Source organism: Eublepharis macularius, chromosome 2 (genome assembly GCF_028583425.1).
Source record: "Eublepharis macularius isolate TG4126 chromosome 2, MPM_Emac_v1.0, whole genome shotgun sequence".
In the NCBI taxonomy this organism is placed as follows: Eukaryota; Metazoa; Chordata; class Lepidosauria; order Squamata; family Eublepharidae; genus Eublepharis; species Eublepharis macularius.
Window position 1 is genome coordinate 151,544,117 of NC_072791.1, and position 23,250 is coordinate 151,567,366.

The 23,250-nt window shown below is 43.5% G+C and overlaps 1 protein-coding gene across 1 annotated transcript in view; it reads left to right on the forward strand.

The window, feature by feature from the left end:
* Window positions 1-22,825, forward strand: part of TBC1D10C (TBC1 domain family member 10C) — a 31,225-nt gene extending 8,400 nt beyond the window's left edge. Inside the window, exons 2-9 of the mRNA XM_054969901.1 lie at window positions 3,753-3,852; window positions 5,554-5,661; window positions 7,263-7,369; window positions 15,870-15,984; window positions 16,178-16,243; window positions 17,049-17,238; window positions 18,072-18,226; window positions 20,870-22,825. Of these exons, the coding sequence (XP_054825876.1) occupies window positions 3,753-3,852; window positions 5,554-5,661; window positions 7,263-7,369; window positions 15,870-15,984; window positions 16,178-16,243; window positions 17,049-17,238; window positions 18,072-18,226; window positions 20,870-21,304 (1,276 nt within the window). The 3' untranslated portion in view covers window positions 21,305-22,825. The remainder of the gene's footprint in view (window positions 1-3,752; window positions 3,853-5,553; window positions 5,662-7,262; window positions 7,370-15,869; window positions 15,985-16,177; window positions 16,244-17,048; window positions 17,239-18,071; window positions 18,227-20,869) is intronic.
* The last annotated feature ends 425 nt before the right edge of the window (window positions 22,826-23,250 follow it).

Consider the following 23,250-nt stretch of genomic DNA (forward strand, 5'->3'; position numbering starts at 1 on the left):
ACCCTTAATGGCTTTGGTCTCACATACCTGCAAGATCACCTCTCCTATTATGCCCTGCCATGACAGCTTTGCTCACCTGAGCTCAGTCTTCTGGAGGTACAACCCTGCAAAGGGGTGAGATCAGCAGCTGCCCATTCACTCACATTTTCCATGGTGGCTCGAACCTTGTGGAACGGGCTGCCTGAAGAGGTCAGAGAGGCTCTCACACTACTATTGTTTTGCAGAATGTGCAAAGCAGAAATGTTCAGGAAGGCCTTTGAATGAAGGGCTTAAATATGTAGTATAATGGAACAACTCAAGAGGAAAGTCGCCTATTGCAGTGCCTATTGTATGTGCCACCTTCTTTTTACTGCACTGTATTCTGCTTTTGTAGCCCACTTTCTACGTTAAGGCATATCACGTCTAGACTTTTTTTCCTTCATTTCATTGTTGTTTTTGTTCTTGTTTGTGTTGTTTTCTGAAACTCTAATCCTGGTCCTCCTGCATTGTTTTTTAGAGGTGCTTGCTGTCTGACTGTTTTCAACGTCTGTAATCCTGGTTGTTGTGGGTTTTCCGGGCTGTATTGCCGTGGTCTTGGCATTGTAGTTCCTGACGTTTCGCCAGCAGCTGTGGCTGGCATCTTCAGAGGTGTAGCACCAAAAGACAGAGATCTCTCAGTGTCACAGTGTGGAAAAGATGTAGGTCATTTGTATCTACTCAGGAGGGGTGGGGTTGAGCTGAGTCATCCTGTAAGAGTTTCCCAGGGTGTGGAATGCTAATGGCGGGAGGCTTCACTGTATCCTGAGGAGGTTCTTTTGCATATGGATTGGTACTTGATGTGCTAGTCTTCTCTGCAGGGCTATTGTCGGGGATAGAATGTTTTGTTAGCCTCGTGTTTTTCAGAACTGGCAACCATGCTCGGTTCATTCTTAAGGTTTCTTCTTTCCTGTTGAAGTTTTGCTTGTGCTTGTGAATTTCAATGGCTTCCCTGTGCAGTCTGACAAAGTAGTTGGAAGTGTTGTCCAGTATTTTGGTGTCCTGGAATAAGATACTGTGCCCTGTTTGAGTTAGGCTGTAATCCTCTTTGAGTCTCAGTGAGAAAGGCAGGTTATAAATGAAAGAAATGACTTTAAAAAATATATTTATAGTCCGATTTTCTCACTGAGATGCATGGTGGATACCAGCTCCTGCTGCAATACATATTTTGTTACAATAAAGATAAATATGAAAAAGCTGTCTCTTTTCCTATACTACAGGCTCAGAGTTCTTTTGTCTAAGAGCACAATCCTAAGTGGAGTCACACCCTTCTGAGCCCATTGACTCCAGTGGATTTAGAAGGCTGTAACTCTGCTTAGAATGGCATTGTTAATGAGGTAGCACCCCCAAGCCAGCTTCTGCCTGGTGCACCTTAAGGAAAAGAGGTTGTGGGTTGGAGTGAATCAGCCAACATGGCCATCCTGATCAGGGAAATCCTGAGAGGCTGATGGCCTGGAGGGCCATCTCTTCTGACCTCCCTGCCCTGCCAGGGCCCAGCCACCTAAAGCCTGGTGCAGAAAGCTGTGTGGCAGCACAGCCTGCCCAGGCAACAAAAACTACTTCACCTGCCTGGCCAAGCAACTCAGCTGAGATGGCTGCTGGCTAAGCCAGGCACTGCACACAAGTTGCCCAGGTTGGTCCATTCTCTGATGGGTCTGTGGTGTGGGAGGGAATAGGTCCCTCTCCAGGGCCATTTTAGTCTCCAGGTCTGCTCTGGTTATGGATTGGCTTTGAAGAAGGTTTTGCTTATAAAGCTTGATAAAGATCTCTTACATGCAGAGAAAGAAATCTGGGAATACAGACCCTTCAGTACTAGTTCCTTTGTTAAGGTACCTATTGCTATAAGGACTGATCCTACCTCATTACCAGTTTCGAATGGTATCTACCTGCCCATTTGTTATGTCATTCATTTTCCTCCAAATTATGTACTTCTTCACTGAGGCTCTTTAAATAGGATAGTTGGCAGTTAGGGTGAGAAAGAGAGATGAGCTGCTAATAAAGCAATGAAGCAACAACTGAGCTGTCATGTCAAAAAGAAGAAATCAGTTCCAGTGCAAGTTAATTAACATCATAGTGGTTTGGATCCTGACAAAAAGGTTCATGTACAGAAGCATTTATGTGAGGCAGCCTGAAATGCCTCCTGCAGTGCGGCTTGTAGGGGATTTGGGAGCCCTGGGAGCAACAGAATGGGGAAGCTGGACTGGGCTGCCATGCAAGGGAGAATCACCTCCCTTGTACATGTGTATATTTTCTACTGAATTCAACCCAGTGTTATATGTCCCCAACCTCTCCAAACAGCAAGATGTTCCAGAGGCACTGAAGAATATTAATATTTTTGCCATAGGCCCTGATATCCATCAAGGACGCCACTTTTAGCCAAGTCCATTCATAATAATTAAACAGCAACTCACAAGAGTATTTCAAGTTATAAACTTTGCAAATTTACTTTGCATCTGCAAGAAAATGGAATAGAGGGAAAAATCTACTTTCCCCCTTTATTTATGACAATAATAAAGTCTTGATGGTTTTATCTGGGAATCTGAGCAGAAAGAACATTCGATCGGTATAATTTAATTCACTTTCATCATGAGTCAGGATGTCGTGATATCTAAAGGCAGGATTATATTACCTTGGCAGGCACATGTTTCAAAATGTGTCTGCTGGTATAATACACTGGCATCTTCAAGGAAGTGCTAGTGGCACAGGGGGTACTTTCTCCAACCCTACCAATAGGACTGCCAGGTGGCCTGGAGAAAAACATCTTGTCCCTTTAATAAAGGCTTAATGTGTCAAATGGGCAGCAGAGACGGAGAAAAAAACAGGACTAGGTGAGGGCTATGCAGAAGAATCAGTAGGTTCCCTAACCCCCACCCCACCCCACCCCACCCACGCATAAGAGCTGATTCTCAGTTCTGCAGTCCCTCATCACAGTTATGATCACAGGATTAGAAATCTAGGTTTTTTTATTTGTATAATGTAGCTCCATGTTCATACAAGGAAAAGATCCCAAAGTCTATCTGTTTGGGAGTTTCAGATACAGTTGAGTACTGGGATGGTCTCATGGATACAAGTGATGCCTGACACTGGTTGGATACTTGTCAGCTTCCCTCAAGTTATGATGGGAAATGTAGGCAGCTTGGCAGAATGTTGGACAAGTGACAGTTGAAAAGTCCACTGGACTGCAGTCGGAGAGCCAAGCTGCAAGACCAGGATGCCTACATTTCCCATCAAAACTTGAGGGAAGCTGACAAGTGTCCAACCTGTGTTATTCATCACTTGTAGTTTGGCCCATAGTATAGAACTACACATTACCTTGGCAAATGTTCTCAAGGTAATGCAAACAAAGAAAAGGGAATATTCTCACTTGAGTCTCCTATGCAAATATCCCCAAACCTGCTATACTGCAGCTGGATTTGTTTTCCTTTCCAGAGTCCAAGAGGGAGTGGGGAGAGATAAAAACACCTGGGAGAGAGGATTGGCAGGTGAGGAAGAGTCAAACACTTTCTTCCTACCTGCTGATTTTCCATATCATTAGAATTATAAAACAAACATGGGGTGGGGTTAACTAGGCACCATCACAAGAGAAAGAGTTAATTGGAGCCAGCATAATCCAGAAAGACAGCTCAGTGAAAGGCAGAAGTCAAGAAGTAAGGGTGGGGATGAGGGAAAGACTCATAGTTCCCCAGTGCAGTCTAGAACAATGACCTTAGTTTTGCTCATTTCTGTTCCACACGCAGTTTAGGTCAACTTCCAGTTGAGCTCATCCGGCACCGGGAGACAAAGTGGTTGGAGATGACAGCTCATTGGGAGAAAACCATGGCCCGACGCTACAGAAAGGTGAGATGGAATGAGAGATCATTTGTTGGTTTAAGTGATGATGCTGTAGTCTCTAATCTCAAATAATTTTCACAAGGAACTTCAGGCACAAACATCCCACTGGGACCAAAGGGCAACTGGTCACATAACATAATCAGGATTGGCTTTGGGTGGCCTCTGCCTGGCTCAGCCTCCTCCATAACAAGAGTTTAGCACTCACCCGCTTCTAAAATTTGTAATTCACACGTCCTACTTTCCCCCAAATACTAGGAGAACACTGAGGACAGTGAATGAGGGATCATGGTGGGATTGTGGCTTAGCTCAGTAAGTTCCTCAGTCATCTATGAACTCCACCCAGTTGCCCAGCCTTGATACCACATTCCTTAAGAGACAATCAGCTGGTACTGTTAGCTTTCCTGCCAACTATTCATGTCTAAGCCAGTGCTTCCCATGACATCCACCAATGTGTTTCTTGGCTTCCTTTTGCTTCTTCCCACAAGCACCCCCAAAAGCAAAGAGCCTGTCCTGGCTTTTCTCCACTTGATTGGAGTAAGAATTTTTTAAAAAACTAGTTTTACATGTTTTATTTCAATTTTTTTTAAAAAAAACTCACAAAATGGAAATAAAAATATGACAACAATATTGGCAGGTCTACACAAAAGAATCTAGAAAAGGTTTCCAACCATATAAAAATAAGTCAATTTACAGCTGTTGTCTATATACCATAGGTTCAAATATTGATAAAGTTGTAAGGTCCTCAATCAATTGAACTATGGAAGGTAGGCATTTATGTCTCCAATGTCATAACGTAAGCCTTTTGTCTACAGTAAGGGAATGGAGGGTCCATTTTCATTGACGGTTAGCTTCAAAGAAAGGCAAATAGTTAATTGGAGTAAGAAGTACTTTAGAAGAGCCCAGGAGGCATCATCTTTGTGTCAGCAGGGTGCACCCATTTGCAAATAGCTCCCTCCATCATAAGAGGTAGCTTGTTGTGGAATCACACGTTTTGTGATTAGACTGAGCCACATTTTTTTGTGGTGTACCTGTTCTCAGAATTCCAGAACTGCTCACAGATTCAAAATGTTGAAAGAGGAGGACTCAGCACTGTCCCCCTCAGGTTTCAGAAGGGGACAAACCAGAGTTAGAAAGAGAGGTCAGGGTATCCTGTTTACTGTTCATTGCTCTGACTATCCCTTTGATATGTAGATTGCTATTCTCAGGACTTCCTCCTCCTAACTTCCTTCCTCTCGCTCTTCTCTTCCTGGCTTTCTTCCAGGCACCATCTCTCTTCACCTCCTCCCTCCATCTTGCAACCATGGATGCAGGACTTGTCCTAGCATCCATGTGCATCCTTAGACTAGATAGGTAGATAGGATCTGTCTCTCCTTCTTTCCTATTTCCTTTACAATAAAGAACTCTTATTTCTTTTCTAAATATAAAGCAAGTGTATGATTTGTTTTCTGTCCTGCACACACACCAGCCAGCAGAACCAGCTCACAACCACCTATAATCATGCTTGTTCCACTGCTAAACAATAAACTCTGCTAACGGCCCAAACATGGAATCCTTTAATTAGGTTTCTGAGGCCAACATACGATTTATTTATCACAAAAAAGTTTGGGAGTCTTCGGTCTAAGCCTTGATTAGGATTGAGGGGGGAACCATTTTGTTGTGAGGTTGTGTAGAAGATTACAGTTTTGCTGATCAGTTTTCTTGGCTCAGGTAAAATTGCTTTGCCGGAAGGGGATCCCTTCATCCGTACGTGCCCGTTGTTGGCCTCTGCTGTGTGGAGGACAGGAAAAAACTAAGAAGAACCCCCAAAAGTATCAGGTGAGGTCTCATCTCCTATGACTTCACACTCTCATATTCCTCCTCCTGCTTGCCATAGCCTCTGTCATTGCTTTTCTCCTTGTCTGCCATGCTCCCCTTCCCAGAAACTTTTGCCACCACCACCCCTTGCTGAGAAGAGCCCTACACGTTCAAATCATTGGTCCGTCTAGTTCATCATCCTGTTTCCCCAAAGGGCCAATCAAATGTCCTGGAATTTACATTGCAGAAGCTCAGATGCCAAAGTCTCCCACTGATATTGGCCCTTTTAGAGGTATTTAGAGGTATATTGTCACTGAACATGGAGGTTCCACTGGATTGTTGTTGATTTGCATATTTTACCCTATTACCTGGTTACTTCCCCTTACAGAGAGAAAAGAACAGTAGTCTAGGTTTGACAAGGGTGGTTCTTTTAATATGAAGGGTTTGTTGTTCTAGGCAGCAAAAATCCTATAACATAATTGTCTTAGCGGGTGTCCGACGACTCACATTGATTCCACTGAGCAGGCGAAGAAGTGCACCCCTAGAGGATAAGAGGAGAGTTGTTCCCCACCTGCAGCGGCCGGATCCCCACAGATGGGCCGGAAGGGGACGGCTGCTGTTCTGCACAAAAGCCCCTCAGGGCACTTGGCTCCACCTCCCCCAGCCCTCACCACCTGCAGCGCCTGGGCAGCAGCCCACTCTGACCACAATGGGGCCTGAACGGACAGCTGCCGGGTGCAGGAGCTGGGCGCCTGGCACGTTCTGCCCCCCAAGCCTCCAGCCCCGGAGCCTGGAGACGGGCGGGTGCACCTACAGCCCTTCGCGGCCACAATCGTGGAAGGGGCGTCTGCCCACCTGCCAAGCCTCCAGCCCTGGAGATGGACAGGCGCGCCTGCAGCCCTTCGTGGCTGTGAATGGCTGTGAGGCGCACCTGCCAAGCCTCCAGCCCTGGAGTCGGGCGGGCACACCTGCAGCCCTTCTCAGCCGTGATTGTGGAAGGCACCTGCCCACCTGCCAAGCCTCCAGCTCCGGAGCCTGGAGAGGGGCTGGCACGCCTGCAGCCCTTTGCAGCCGCGGTCGTGGAAGACGCACCTGCCCGCCTGCCAAGCTTCCAGCCCCGGAGCCTGGAGAGGGGCAGGCGCACCTGCAGCCCTTTGCGGGTGCGCTCGTGGCTGTGAAGGGCAGGGAGACGGGGCTGCCCACCTGCCAAGCCTCCTCCCCCTGCTCTGCCCTCCTCCCTCCAACCCAGATTGGGGCGCGTGGCGTGGGAGGGGGCCCGGCCGGGTCGTACTGCCCTCCTCCCTCTTTCCCATATTGAGGTGTTGGGGAGGGGGCAATACCGAGCCCCGCCAGCCTGTCCTGCTTCCCTGCCCCAGATTGGGGTACTGGGGAGGGGGCAGTGCCCAGCCAGACTACCCTGCTCTCCTACCCCCTGCCCCATATCCGTGTGTTGGGGAGGGGGTAATGGCTTGCCCCCCTGCTCTTTCTAGAGCCTGTATTTTTTTGCCACAACGGGCTTTGTTGCTAGTAATCTTATATTTGCTTATTCCTTTGCATGGCTGTACAGCATTTAGTAGCATTCTCAACCAGACCCTCCTGAAAGTGTTTTGTTATTGTTGTAGGAATTGCTGGAGGCACCTGGTGATCCTCAATGGGTAGAGACCATTACAAAAGACATTCATCGCCAGTTCCCTTTCCATGAGATGTTCCTGTCGCCTGAAGGGCCTGGGTGAGTGAAGGGCCTGGGAACATGAAAAAGAGTAGTAAACAAACATCCAAGTATCCATAGAGCATAGGAAGCATCCATAGAGCATAGGAAGCATAAGGAATGGAAGGCTGAATAGGAGATCTTTCAGCAGATCACATTTCTTCAAAAATAGAAACCAGGGAGGGGGGTGAAAGTGAAAGGAGAAGGTTCAGATGGCCAGCCATGCATCACAGTTTAGTGGGGTTGCATGTTTTTATATATATACATATATTTTATTTTGTCAAAGTAAAAAAAAAGATACAAAAAGAAAAAAGGGGGGAGGGAAAAATTAATAAGGTCAAGAAGATTTTGCGACTTTTCGCTACAGGAATTCTTAAAATACAGAGTACACAAAAACTTAATCTTTTTCAATATTTATCCATATAGCAATGAAGATTGCAACTGTTATGTCCCATTACTATATATTATTCCTCTATACTACACATACTTAATGCCTCCCACCTCCTTCTCCACACTTAGTAATAAAAATTAACAATCAAAAAGGAAAAACTCATTCCATTATTACTACAATATTTCATCTTTTTATATAACTGATTAATATAGCAATCCTCTCTACTTATCCCTAGCTTTATCAATGTTTCCATATCTACAAACGATTTTAGCAATTATATATTCGATTATATATTCATACATTTCCCCCCTTGTCAGACTATAACCTCTTATAAGCTATATACAGTAAGTCAGCATATGATCTTATTCCGATTTGTAAAACTGCAGCCTCTTATTTATTCTATTCTTTATAAGCAAAATAATTCCCCCATTTCTCTTCAGATTCTCTTATTGGTCTTCTATTTATATAACGCGTCAGTTTTGCCATCACTGCATATTCTGCCATCTTGTCTTTCCAGATTTCCTTGGTTGGACATTCAACTGCTTTCCATTTACTTGCAAATGTCACTCTTGCCGCCGTCAACAAATATCTGAATAATTCATGTAATGTTTTATGAATATTTTCTGGTATTATTTCCAACAACATAGTCTGGGGTTTCAAGGCGAAATCTAATTTTAAATTTTTTTGCATCTCAGCATGTATGTCTTTCCATTTTTTTTTTACTTTTTTATCACCACATATGATAAAAAGAGCCATCTGCTTCTTTACATTTCCAACATGACCCTATATATTTCTTACCGATTTTCTCAATGTCCTTTGGTGTGATATACCATCTGAAAAACATCTTATACCAGTTTTCCCTTAGTGTTTGACTTGCCGTAAACTTTATACCCTTTGTCCAAAGATTCTCCCACTGTTGAAATGTTATTTCTTATCCAAAGTTTTGCATCCATTTTATCATGCAAGTTTTTGATTGCATGTTTTTGAATGGGTTTACCTATTTTATTCCACTTGAAGAAGCAGAATGTGCCGCCTTCCAAGAAAATAAAGAAACTGATAATATGGTAGGGAAGAATTAACCTTGCTAATATTTTATATTTTTAAATAAAGTTAAATTGAATCTCCAACATGTGACTGGTACAAATGACACATGCTTGGTCTAACCCATGGATCTCGTAAAACACATTTAAAACTGTAGCAATGGCTGGACTATTACTCTTGGGAAAAGAATGACACAATGGTGGAGTGTTCAAAAAACATGAGATCCCATCAATAGAAGCTCTACCCTGAAAGGTGGCATCTGCATCTAATTTTATTCCGTTTGGAACATGAAGCTAGACAACTTTGAAAAGGCCTTCCAGCATATATTTGGTGTTTCCAAATGTGAACAATGTGATTTCCTGTATTTGTGTTTTGGAAAGTGTTTCCCTAATTTTCCCATTGTTATTGAGTTGTCCATAGGGTTTTGATAGATTTGGATTCAGTTTTCAAATGTGGATGCTTTCTTACTAATGTTTCATTTTCCAGGCAAATTGCCAGAATGGATACTAATACATGAGTAGGATTCTGTCCACATTTTCCCATTTTGCATATCTGGAGTTTGCCTTCTGACCTTACACAAAGATAACACATTGGCTCTTATTCAGAAGTGCTCTCATGCAAACACACACACACACACCCTCCCCTTCTCTGGCTCCCCTGAACAGTGAGTGGTATTATGTCAAAGCTGACAACATCAATCATCTGTCCAATGAACATAATATTCACTGCAGACGTACTGGGTGTGGACCCCCTAGCGTGATGGGGCTTGGTGAGTTCCTGTCTGCCTGCTTTAATCTTAAAGTTCTGTGAATATATTTATTCAGTTTGTAGTGCAACCTTTCCTACGCCCTTCTATGTCCATTTATGTTAATAGGCTTAGGAGGCTTAGGAAGGTTGTAACCCTGCTTAGGAATGCACTGTTAATGTACATTTATTGCCCCATTCCTTTTTTAAAAAGGAAAAAGAAGCAAAAGCAATTTTTCTTTAATGGTGAAAAATTGCTACAGGGAGGGAAAATTTGTTAGTGTCCTTTGGTTCTCATAGTCATACAGTACTAATCACTAGAACCTGGAGATCTCCTGGAATTACTACTTTCCAGAGCGCAGAGATCAGATCCCCTAGAGAAAATGGCTACTCTGAAGGATGGTCTGAGTGGCATTACACTCTCCCCTCCCCAAACCCTGTCTCTTCAAACAACACCCCCCCACAAGCCCCAGGAATTTCCCAACCTGGAGTTGGCAACCCAAGCACAGACATTATTTTCCCTGAGCTTGATCCAGGGAAGTGCATCTGGTCAAAATGTAGTGAATGCACTGCTATTATCAACAGTTCAGTACTAACCTTAGGGGTGCACTCAATCTTCCTTGCAAGGCTGAGCACAGAAGAATCAGACCAGCTAGTTCCCAGCAGAAACTGGCTATGAACAGGGTGGGTTGGATGACTCTTGTAACCTCACAAAGTGCATTTTGAGGCAACGTTTCATTTTTTTAAAATCCTGTTTTAAAATAACTGCTGTTGCTACTACTATTACTATTACTATCAACACCAATTAATGTGTAGTTGGATGAAATAGAAATTACTTTTTTGTTGTTAGGGATCCAAATCTCTTTCCTCCAAGCAGCACCTCATAATTTCAGGAAATACTGGTGCCTTTCATTTAAAGTCATTACTGTTCGAGGGGAAATTGTATTTTCTAGCCACAACCCGTTGCATGGAAAATGTAGTTCTCCCTCAGCTGTGCCTCAATACTTTTCTAGATATGGTGGTTGCACAACTAGCTGAGACCTCACTGGAGAGAAGCGGCATAACTTCCCTTGCCATTTTGTTTTGAAATGTTATTTTACTTTCTATTGTGGAAATACAGTTTTGCTGTTCTTTAGAGGCTGCGTGAGGCTGAGGCTATGTGACCCAAGCATCTAGCCCATTGAATAAGGATTTCCACCTGTGCAAGAAATATCCCTGTTGTTTCTTTGGCCTTTGTTGTGGTGTGCTCCCAGGCTCCAGTTTAGGGTTGCCAAATCTGGGTAGGGAAATTCCTGGAGATTTTGGAGGAGGAGCCTGGGGAGAATGGAGTTTGGGGAGGGGAAGGACCTCTGTGGGGTATCATGCCGTTGAATCCAAAGCAGGCTTTTCCTCCTGATGTGTGTAGCTTGGAGATCACTTGTAATTCTGGGAGATCTCCAGGCCCTACTCCAGTTGTCCAGGTCACATCTTTTCTGAACACAGCTATAAATATAATTCCAGTGAAAACATTTTCAATTTTCTAATTCTAATAGCAGAGGAATGAAATTGACTAATCCCCCAAAGTACCACCCCATTGATCAAATATAGGAAAAGAGTTACCAGATATTGATAAAAATGGAAACAAAATGGTGCTGTGCTTTATACAAGATCATCCTGTTGAGGCTGATTTCAGATCAGTGCAGGCCTTGCATACAGAATTCAAAACAATACACTGAAATTTGGAAATATAACCACAAAAAAGATGCTCTCCATTAGTAAGAGGGTGGTGGCCATCACTTTCATGCCTTGCTGGTGAGTTTCCAGATGAATTTGGCTGGCCATTGCAGACAGCTGGACTAGAGAAACCCAACGCAGCATTATGTAAGGGAAAATTTTGCCAGATGGAGTGTGTGGTTTGTGCGCAAACAGCACTGTGACTGCACATCATGTGTAGCACAATGTGAGTCTCCCAGAACCCATGGAACACTGAAATCAGATTTTTTAAAAAGTCATAGTTATTAGCTCTACAAAGCTGAATAAAAGGTGTTGTAAACTTTGCTGAGGGCCCTAAACAAACCAGAGCAGATGAAATTGTTCTTTTGAATCTCCTTTCCTTTTTTTAAAATAGCTTTTTATTAGTTTTCTCATATAGGAATAGGGGAGGACAAGGGAAAAGGCAGGGAGGGAATATCCAATATATATCATAGAGTCTGCTCGAGTTAGAATTCTCCTTATCTATGTCCTTTCATCATAACATTTCATCAAACATTTAACTGTGATTATTAATAATACATTACAGTAGTGTCTTCATATAGTTACTACATTCAAGTCACTATATTTGTTTTTTATCCATTCATAAAATGGTGTCCATGGGGCTGCAAAATCTTCTTCTATTTGTCCTTTCATTAATGAAGTTAGTTTGTCCATTTCTGCATTTTCCATTATCTTCGCTATCAATTCTTCTCGGGGTATTATTGCTCTTTTCCAGAAGGATGCCAATAGAGTTCTTGCTGCTGTTACTCCATGGATTATAAAATATTTCTGATCTTTTCCAATTTATTCTGGTACACAATTTAACAAAAATATCTCAGGTTTAAAAGGGATTGTACGTTGTAAAATTTGTTGTAACACATTATGCACCATTATCCAGAATTTGTGGACTTCTTTACATGTCCACCACATATGATAAAATGTTCCTGTGTGTTTCACACATTTCCAACACTTGTTTGACATATTTTTATACATTTTAGCTAGCCTATCTGGTATCAAGTACCATCTATAAAACATCTTATACAGATTATCTTTAAAAGCAACTTATTTAGTTATTTTAATATTAACTTTTCATATCTTATTCCATTGCATCAAATCCAAGTTATATCCTAAGTTTTGTGACCATTTCATTTTATATTCTTCCACTCCCTCATTTCTTTTTTCCAATTGCATTAAAAACACATCTTTTTTATCAGTTTCTCATCAGAATTACATAGCAAAGTTTTGAATGCATTTTGTTCTAAGTAAAAGCCTCCCAGTTTTTTATCTTTGTTGTATCTGGACTCAATCTGAGCCCTTGCCCACCAACCTAAATTAAAACCTTGTCTTTGGAGTTCTTCTTTTGATTTTAATACTCCTTTATAGTCTAAAAGATCTCTGTATCTAATACTCTTTATCTAGGGAAAACGTCTTTGGTTGTGAGAATGCTTCTAAAAGTGAAACCCATTGTGGAACCTTCTTGTAAATTTCCGGTACAATTTTTTCCCATATAGTCATAATGGATTTCCTAATCAAATGATTCTTGAAATATTTATGCCCTTTAGCTTTCCCATACCATAGAAAAGCATGCCAACCTAGTTGCAAATCATGCCCTTCTAGGGCAAGCAATCTTTGATTTTCTAGTAAAATCCAATCTCTCATCCACACCAGGCAACATGCTTTATAGTATATTCTCCAATCCGGTAGAGCAAAACCTGCATTATCTTTGAAATCTTGCAGTCTTTTCAGCTTAATCCTTGGTTTCTTCCCTTGCCATATAAATTTAGATATTATCTTATTTAGTTCTTCAAAGAAAATCTTATTGATACAAATTGGGATAGTTTGATATAAGAAGATAATCCGTGGTAATATATTCATTTTAATAGTTGCAATTCTTCCCAATAGCGAAAGCTGTGTTCCTTTCCATTTCTCTAAGTCATGTTTAATTTCTTGTAAGAGTTTCATATAATTATCTTTCATTAATGAACTACATTTAGCTGTTAAATAGACTCCTAAATATTTAACCTTCGTTGCAAGTTGAAATCCTGTCACTTCTGTGAATTCCATTTGGGGGGGCATTGTCATGTTCTTCATTATCACATTAGTTTTCTGGTAATTAATTTTCATTCCTGCCATCTCACCATACTCTTTGAGGCAATCCATTAATTTCTTTATTGATTCTAGAGGTTCTTCCACTATAAATAGTAAATCATCTGTGAATGCCTGTACTTTATATTTATGCCCTTTGATAGATGCTCCCTTAATTGCCATATCGCTCCTTACGTTCCTCATCAGTACTTCCACCATCAAAATAAATATTAATGGCGAAAGGGGGCAGCCTTGTCTCGTTCCTTTTTCCATCTCTATATTTTCAGTATAATCATCATTTATAATTATTTTTGCCTTCTGCTTTTTGTAAATGGCTTCAACCACTTTTGTAAATTCCGTTCCAAATTCCATCTCCTTCATCTGTTCAATAAAAAAAATTCCAATTAACATTATCAAAGGCTTTTTCAGCGTCTAAAAATATCATGGCCATCTGCTTCTCTGGATGATGTTCATAATATTCCAATAGATTTAAGGCAATTCTAATGTTATTTCTCAGTTGTCTTTTGGGAAGAAATCCCATCTGATCTTGATGTATTATATCTATTAGTACTTTTTTCAATCTTGTAGCTAAAATTGTAGCAAAGATTTTATAGTCACAATTAAGCAACGATATAGGATGATAGTTCTTAATTTCTCTCCTGTCTGTTCCTTCTTTATGTATTAATGAGATTGTTGCTTCCATCCATGATTCTGGCAAGGATACCTCTTCTACCGCTGTACAGATCATATTTTTAAAGGGTAGGAGAATAGTATCTTCTAATGCTTTATAATATTCTGCTGGAATCTCCTTTCCTTCCCCTTCTTTCTCACCCAGTTCTTTCTTTCCCAGTTAAATAGGTGCATGAGACATCTGAGTCTGTGGCTAGAGTACCTAATCTATCCCACAGTTCTGTCTATGATAGCATAGGTCACTTCACCTCAAAGAAGCTACGACCTTACCTCTTGTTGGATATATTGCTATTTGGGGAAAGAGAGAGGTACATGTGGAAAGATTCAAAGGTTGCATTTCAGCCTATTCTGAGCCCAGTGAACTATATGCAAAGTAACCTTCCTGGCAAATACAGATTGTGATTAATGCTGGTCAGCTGCAGACCAAGTGACATGGGAAACCAACCAAAGGCACCCTTGCTTCTCATTTTTTATTTCCTTTCCCCTAGAGGGAGCCAAGAGCCTTCATTCTTATGCCTAAATTAAAATACATATATATATATTTTAAAAAAATTACTATTGATTATGATAAGCTTGTTCACCTAAACATTAAACCAGATAGTGTTGGTGAGTGGTTTGTTTGTTCTTAAACTTTCTGTTAGCTTTCCAGTATATTAAGATGGGGCTCTTTCTGAGAACTTTCTGCACTGCCAGGATGAAATTAGAGGCACAAAGAAAAATGCTATGCTTGATCCTATGCCAGGATCAAATCCTGGAAAACTGGCTAACACTGGCATAGGAAGGAGTTGCACCAGGGGCTCCTCCCATGTAGTCATGGCCTCTCGTATTACCTGGGTAGCACAGAAAAAGGTGGCACTTACACCTTCTACTCCAGCAAAGAAGTGTAAGAAGACAGCCTCTGAATCATTTTCCTGAAGTGCCAAGACCTCAGGCAACAGGCATAATGATGTTGAAGTCTTATTTGGAGCTGGATATACCCTCTGAAATGATAAGCCAGTAATCCAAACTCTGCACAACAGAATATATTAGGTAGATTACATTTGTTCTCCTAGTATAGCACTGATACTCACTCAGAGGCTCAGAAGTCACATCTGGCTCTTTGACATTCTACCTGTGGTTATTCTGAGCACTGTTCTCCAGCGAGGCACCCACCCCATTGTTCAGAAAAGTCAGCAAGACCATTGTTCAGGGGAGCTGCAGTTGACAGGTGGCTCCCACCTTGAAATAGCCACCGCTGGAGGGTCCTGGCGATGGGTAAGCTTTGAGCTTCCGTAAAGTGTCTGCTTCTATGTGCTGCCTTTGGAAATGAATTCAACTAGCCTAGCAAAGATTGGGTTGGGGAGGGGGGTGAAGAATGCCATTTAATAGTATATGGCCAGAGGAACAGAAAACTGCAGTCGTGGCAATACATTCAGGGTGGTCTGCAGGGCACTTAAGCTACATTCCCAGTTGCTTCTAGCTCTGTTTGGTTTCATCCCCCCACCCCCAACCATGAAAACTAGTAACTTTGGGTTGTTATTTTTTAAATGAAGTTCTCAGGATGCCAAAACCTGCAAGAATGGATGCCATGATTGCATGGCAAACTCACAAATATATGGAGCACATGATGTCCATGTAGATTTTTTAGCTGAAAGGTCAAGAGGTGGAGCCATACAGGCCTCTTCTGGGGGTAGGAAGAAGATCATGAGTCCCATTGCGGTGAAGATCTTTAGGACTATTGTAGGACAGCTGATGGTGGAGGAGGGATGCTCTCACCGGTTGGATCTCGTGTGTTGGGGTCTGAGGTAAGAGAGTGCTTGTACATCACAGACTTGCCTGTATCCCTCTCTTCCTACATAGGCAGCAGGGGCTACTGCAGGTGCTGAAGGCTTACACTGTCTATCGTCCCCAGGAGGGCTACTGTCAGGCCCAGGGACCGCTGGCTGCCCTGCTCCTCATGCATATGCCTCCAGAGGTGAGTCTTGTTCTAAGCTCTGTTCCCACAGGTATCCCTTTCCCGTCCATTCCCACATTCCCATAACAGTATCTCTTCCCTCCTTCCTTCTTTTGCTCCAGGTGTCCCCTACTCCTACCGCTTCCTTTCCTCAACAACTGCCCCCCCCCTGCATTGGTCACCAAGTTTCACTGTTGCTTATCTCTCCTTTCAGCCAGCCTTCTGGTGCCTGGTGCAGATCTGTGAGCACTACCTGCCTGGCTACTACAGCCCTAAGATGGTGAGATATGTAGGGAACAGGGTACATTTGAGGGGGGAATCTTTCCATAGGAACAGGAACTGAGCAGCTGTGAGGTGACAGGATTCACTTGGATCTAAGAAGCCAGAGCCATGAATGAGGGACTTTTCGCACCCCAGGCTGAGCTGTGCATTATCCTTTAAGTAAAATGGGAAGGGAGAAACTGGGAATTTGGGGGGATGGTATGTGGGGCATAAGGCTCAGATATTAGTAGAGCCGCCAATTTTTTCCTATTTGAAATTCAACAAGCACATCTTTTCCCAGCATGGGTAATTGGGAAAGGTGTCACTAGTTAAATTTCTGCTCGTCACAGAGCTGCAAAAAGAACAGGAGCTCTACTAGAGAAAAGGGCAACTGTTGACATTGGACTTTTTTTTTTTGGTAAATGAGTAGTACATCCTGCAGGATATGGGAAGTGGTTTTTGTGGTTCATGGGAGTATGAAGGGTGACTAAGGATATGTAACAAACTGTGTTGCACATAAAGATTTGGGATTTCTCACTCTTTAGCAAAACCTTCGATTCCTCACCCATGATAGGTGTTAATAACATAACTAGGGAATGGTCTCTGCACTTTTCTCAATTAGATTTGAAATAGTTACATTTCACAACCCCTTGACCTGCTGTTTGTTCCTTTCTTTCCCCTACATAAAATGACTGCATAGTGAGGATCCACTCGTTGCATCTAAATAAGTGGGCTCTCCTTCACAAAAGCTTATGCTGGAATTAAATTGCATTTGCCCCCTATTTGTGGTGTTAAGTGTGATGCTTTCACACCTTCTTTTGCAGGAGGCACTGCTATTGGACAGTGAAGTGTTTGTTGCCCTCCTGCATCGTGTGTGCCCCCGGGCATATAAACACTTGCAAAAGCATGGAGTGGGGCCTTTGCTCTATGTGCCTGAGTGGTTCCTTTGCCTCTTCACCCGCACTCTTCCCTTTCCCATAGTACTGAGGGTCTGGGATGTCTTTCTTAGTGAAGGTGAGTGGGAGACTGGTGCCTAAGGAACTGTGAATTCTTTGCAAGGAATGTGGGGCTCAGATGACGGGACATTACATGACAGCAGCAACTCTAGGCAAATAGGATGGAATTGTTAGCTTTGAGGGAGGGCTGGATAAGTCATCTTGATTTTATATGGGGAGGTAGGATAGGCTAGGGGTGAATTTAATTCTGTTAAAAGTCTTCCTTGGATGAATTGTTAAGTAGCCTGCGTTCTTTAAGTCAGTGTGGAAGAAACAGGCTGAGGAAAGGGGGGGATGGTATGAAAGGGGGATTATCTTGAAGTAGGAAATTCTTTTCGAATATAGTCCAGTCAGAGCCTATGAGGCTAGTATATAAAATGAAATATGTGCATCACTCCTATAAGCTACTCATATAGAATATAATACTGGATCATTGTTTGGCAATTATTAAAAATGAAGGTCCTTTCAGATGGTAATCTGCTATAGAAAAGAAGAACAAGATTCAAGTCCAGTAGCACCTTAAAGACCAACAGTATTTCCAGAGTATAAACTTTTGAGAGGCAAAGCTCTGACGAAGAGAGCTTTGACTCCCAGGAAATCTTGTTACTCTTTAGGGAGCTACTGGGTTAAAAATGAAATATTCTAACTGTAAGAAACATTGAGGGGGTTTCCTTCAAAGATGTAACACTTAACCCTTTACGTATTGTCACCTCACACACACAAACAAAACCCAATATATCCTTTATGAAAATACTAATTTAACTTACCCAGGACTTTTCTGTTTCTAGGAAACCATGGGACATTTGGCCTTCCCTGGTTCCTGCCCCCCTGACATTCATTCTCTTTCTGTAGGAGTCAAGGTGCTCTTTCGTGTAGGGCTGTTGTTGGTCCGTTTGGCCCTGGGGACCTCTGAGAAACGGCATGGTTGTTCTGGACTAGTAGAGACCCTGGAGAAACTACGCAGTATCCCAGCTCTTCTCTTGCAAGAAGACTCATTCATGGCAGAGGTAGAATCCTGTGGGGTCCTCCACTGTGGGACTTCTCTCCAGTGCCGCCTCCTTGGCTGCCATCAGTTGCCTAGGTTGAAAACAGAAGCAGCCCCTTTCACTGAGGGTGGTGGTTCCCTCTCTTGCTTCTGCTTGCCTGTAATTCAGAGTAAGATCTTCCCTGGTGATTTAGTGGGTCTGCTAGAGTTGCCAGCTGATGGTACAAAATTTGCATGGCTAACTCCTGTGCCTTTAATAGCATTTTGATGCATAAAGAATAAAGAGGCAAGAATTTTCACAAGATAACATCTGCAAATGCAGCAGCTATGAAAAACATGGGCGCATTTGACAACTCTTGCAATGCTGATTGATTTCCAAGGTCCGGCTAAGCTTTGGTTAGGGCAAGCCCAGCCCTGATGGCCACTGACTGATTTTCCTGTAGCTCATGAGTTCAGTCTGCACTTGATTCTCTCCAGTGTTCTGAGTGAGATGGCATAGGATGGCTTCTTCCTCTCTGCTGCCATAGGAAAGAGAGGGTGCATTTGGCTTGCAGCTTCCTTTACGCTGGTTTCATGATTTAGCAGGGCGGGGGGGGACACATTTATTTATTCAGATAGTTATGCCCCACTTTTCTCCCAGTAGGGACTCAAATAGGCTTACTGGTTGCCCACCCATGACAGACAACCTCCTCTCCCCATGGTCCTTCAGGCCCCCCACTCACCTGATCAAACAATGGGAAACAAAATGGATGGGGAAAATAATGCCATGGACATTTCAATGTCATGGCACCTGTGATGCTCTATGAATGTCCCCAAATTTCTATGGTCTTTATCATAGATTGCAAGAATTCCTACAGAGTCACAGGTCCAGTGACATCATTTCTGGGTGCCCATCCAGAAGTGATGTTACAGTGTAAGTAATGGTCCTCCTCCTCAGACTCCACCTTCAAACGTTCCACCTTCAAATTCCAGCCCTCTGCTGGCAACCCTAGAACATCATTAGAACATCGTTCTCTTGTCTTCCATTTTATCTTTGCAACAATAACCTTGTGAGGTAGGATGGGCTGAGAGTCCAGCACCACTTCTCCCTTTACGTCCCAGTCCTGCCTTGTTGCTAGCAGAGAGAGCCTGTGCCTGCGCAGCCAGATGCCCTTGCTGTCTGACTGGATGGTATGCCAGGCTGCAGCTGGGTGGGAAGAAGGCAGCATGCACACAGGAGTGTACCACATGCTCCTTCTTCTCATCAGCAGACTGCACAGCAACTGTCCTCACACTGTACATCACCCACTGCTGCCAAAGCAGCAGCAAGCATCTCACAGGTGTGACTGAGGTATGTGAGGCTGGCAATAAAGAAGATGTGAAGGGACATTGCTGACTTTTGCCCAGGGCCCCAGAACACTAATACCTCCCTTTCCAGCACTCTAACCATTATACAATACTAGCTAAAAGGTGGTTGAAGTTCTGAGCGACTGTCTCTTGTATGCAGAGGTCATTTCGTAGAAAAAGAGCTGGAGGAACTCATTAGCATAACTCATTAGCGTAAATCATTAGCATATACCATGTCCCTTGCCATCACCGAAAGTGTGTCATTAGCATAATTGATCTGCATATGCCACACCCCCTGACATCACCTATCCTGGCTATTTTGGACCCAATCCTGGCCATTCAGGGCCAAAATTGGGCCCAAATGGCAAAAAGGGGCTGAAAATTGGCTGAAAAGGGGCCCAAAATGATCAAGATCAGGCCACTGCTGAGCAGGAGAGCGATCCACCACCCGTCAGAGGCCTGATCCGGGCCATTTCGGCCCCAATCCAGGCCAAAACGGGCCCAAAATGGCTGAGAGTCAGGTGGGAGGGGCCACATGACATGTGACCTCTTTGGGGAACTACCTGAACTGTATTCCTGTGCGTTCCCCCTCAAAATGAGCCCTGCTCATATGTCAATCAAACCAGGCTCCTTGGTGGTGGTGGTGGTGGTGGTGGTGTGTGTAGGGCTGTAATTACTAGACAAGTATTTACTTTATCCTTGTATAGTCTTCTGGGACTCACATGTGCTGAATCACAACAGGTGAAACTCCATAAATTCTTCCTGCTAGGAATTACTTTACCCACCATTTGAAGCTTCATACACCATACTTGTGGTTTTTCTCCTAGAACACAGTAGTCCTATCCCATAAGCAATTCTAGTTAAATGCAACAACAGTCACATGCACACTGGGCCCTGTGCACTAAACAATTGACAACTGGAGACTCTTCATTTATTAGATGGCATCAGACTTTAGTTTTTCACTAGCTGCAGCCCAACACGGCTTCCTCAATAATCGTCTTATATGACAAGTGTTTGCAAATGTACATGTTGCATTGCGTGAGGGCTGCCAATTTTGGAATGGGAAATTCCTGGAGTTTTGTGGGCGCAACCTGAGGAGAGTTCGGGAAAGGGAGGGATCTTAGCAGGGATGTAATACTATAGAATCCACTTGTCCAAAGCTGCCATTTTCTCCAGGGGAATTGATATCTGTAGTCTGGAGATAAGTTGTAATTCCAGGAGAGCTCCAGGCTCCACCGAGAGGTTAGCAACCCCATTCTGTATTTCTTACTGTCTACAGTTACAGGCCTTAGGGGTCAAATTCCAAAGATACTCCTGCAGCTCTTCTCCTGTCTGGCAGGTCCATGATGTGCCCATTTCAGACCGTGACCTGGAACGTGAGTATCGCATCCAGCTGGCCAAACTGCGCACCACAAGGCCTGAATTCCAGTATGACCCAGAAAATCGACTATCTGGTGCAAAGGCTGTCTTTGATGCTCAACAGCTGGAGGATGTACAGATAGGCAAGGAGGCTCATGGAACCCACACTCAAGCCTTCCTCATCCCCCAGATCAAGGTAGAACCACCACCTTCACCCCCCAAGGAGCAGAGGCAGCCAGAGAAGGCTTCTGATGAAGTACAAGGTCGAAAAAAACTGCAGGCCAGGAAGAAACCAGACACTCGGGGAAAGACCTTCCATTTTACCCAGAAGCCTACTGGCCGGACAAGAGAGGACAGGCCAGAGCCAGGAACTGCAAAGAGAAAGTCTTCCTTCTACCTGGATACATGGTTCTGAGAAGTGCAGAGCCTGGACTCTGTAAGAGGCATTCCATTTTGTTGCTGTTTTGCCAACTACAGCTCATTGAGTCTGGCACTGCCTTGCAGTCAGTTTTAGGAAATAACGTGCTGGGGCTCAGTTCTGTACAGTTTGGAGACATTCCATTCATCTCTGCCATATGTGAAGTTGGAACTCTCTGTAAATACTTGGTGTGAGGGAAATGTACTCTGTTTCTGCTCAGGGGCACTTTCACCTATTTGTATGTTGCAGGCTTTAGTCTTGACATTGAAAAATAAGTGCCAGGGCTAGATTTTGAGAAGTTCCAGCGGTCAAACAGAAGCTGAGGGGTCATGATTTGCCTACTACCTGTCCTTATGCCACACCCTATGGAACCTGTACCTTGATCTCTCTGCCGAGTCTCTCTGTGGCTGCGTGCTTGAGTGGGGAGGGTTGTGTGGTCTTCAGCTCTGCACTGCTCTGTTTACTCTCTCCAGATCCTCCTTTTATGACCATAGGCTGGTTCTCTCCTTAGCTTAATGCCTGCCCATTCCTCTCCCTCCACATACTTGGTTTGGCCAAATACTCTCTTCGTCCATCAGTTTCTCTTGCCTCAGAGTCAGAGTCTACTGTAGGGGCTAGAATGCCCTGTCTCCCTCTGAAGATGTTGGTGTGCTGGTAAACAAAATGAGGTGGGGTGGCGCTGAGGGTTGTACTTGACCAGACAGGACTGGAGCAAGCCAAGCCCTATCAGCACTGCCATATCTCAGGGTTTCACCTTGGAATTGGCTGGTGGCTGTGGAGGGATGGGGGGTGGGGACAGAGATGGGCATAAGCCTTATCCTGCACTGCTGTCCCCAGAGGTGCTGACAGTGCTTCAGTTGCTGGGGCAGAGATCTGGCCCTGGTGGTCAAACAAAATGGTCTGATATGCCACTGGCTGTTGGCATATATGCCAGAAGTTGTCTTCTACAAATCCTGACTGAGGGAGCTTTTCAACCTTCTGGGAAGTGCCTCACTAACTGCTTAAAAACGTCCTTTCTCTCTGGGACACTGTCAGAAGAACCTGTTTTCCAATGGCAGCAGTGCATGTTCTTGAAAATCCCAGCAAGGGGCACGGGCAGGCAATGTTTGTGAGGAGTCAGTCCTCATCAGGAACCAAATAGCTGCCTCAGGAGGACTTGACTGACACTGGTGGGACCATTGATAGTGCAGGTGGGGGGAAATTCCTCCATGCCATTTTTGTGATCTCAGATCTCTTCCCGCACCCCAAGTTTATATTTGCTGTGTTGTAGAAAGATGGGACAAATATCAGCTCTGGGAGGAGGGGCACTTGAGGTTGGAAAAATGGCATGGAGGGAAAGAGTTTACATCCCCCCCCCCAGACCACATTGTGGCCTCCTGAGCTATTTATAAAGAAAAAATATACTGAAGACCCAATCAAAGATTTTTCATCCCCTCTTTGGTCATCAGAGTAAACATATGTTCTAGTAATTTCTGTTGATTTATTTTGAAGTTGCACTGCACCCCGATGGTTCTCTTAATAAAGTGTCTTTGTATTACCAGAATTCTTTTTCCCTGAGCAACAAAATCCATAAACTGAAAGTAAATTGCAAGCATAATGCTTTTTGTAAATACAAAGAACACAAAGATGTTGCAGAAAGATTCAAAAACAAAGTCTCCAAACTGAAGTTTCTAACTTCATCATGCTTTGGTAATTTCCTTTTTGCTAGAGGACAATTTCCTTTCCTTAGATCAACTATGACAAGCCACCATGTACTCAGACCAAACATTAATTTCCCCCATAATGTTTGAGTAGGCTTTTAGAAGAGGAGGGGAAATAGCTGAATACTTAGGATATGTAAGAGCTGATTGGCTAAGATGGGATTGTGACACATGCAACTAGCAGACCAGCCTCAAGGATTGTTGCCAGTTGCGTGCATAGGCCATTCCAGTCTTGCCAAGACT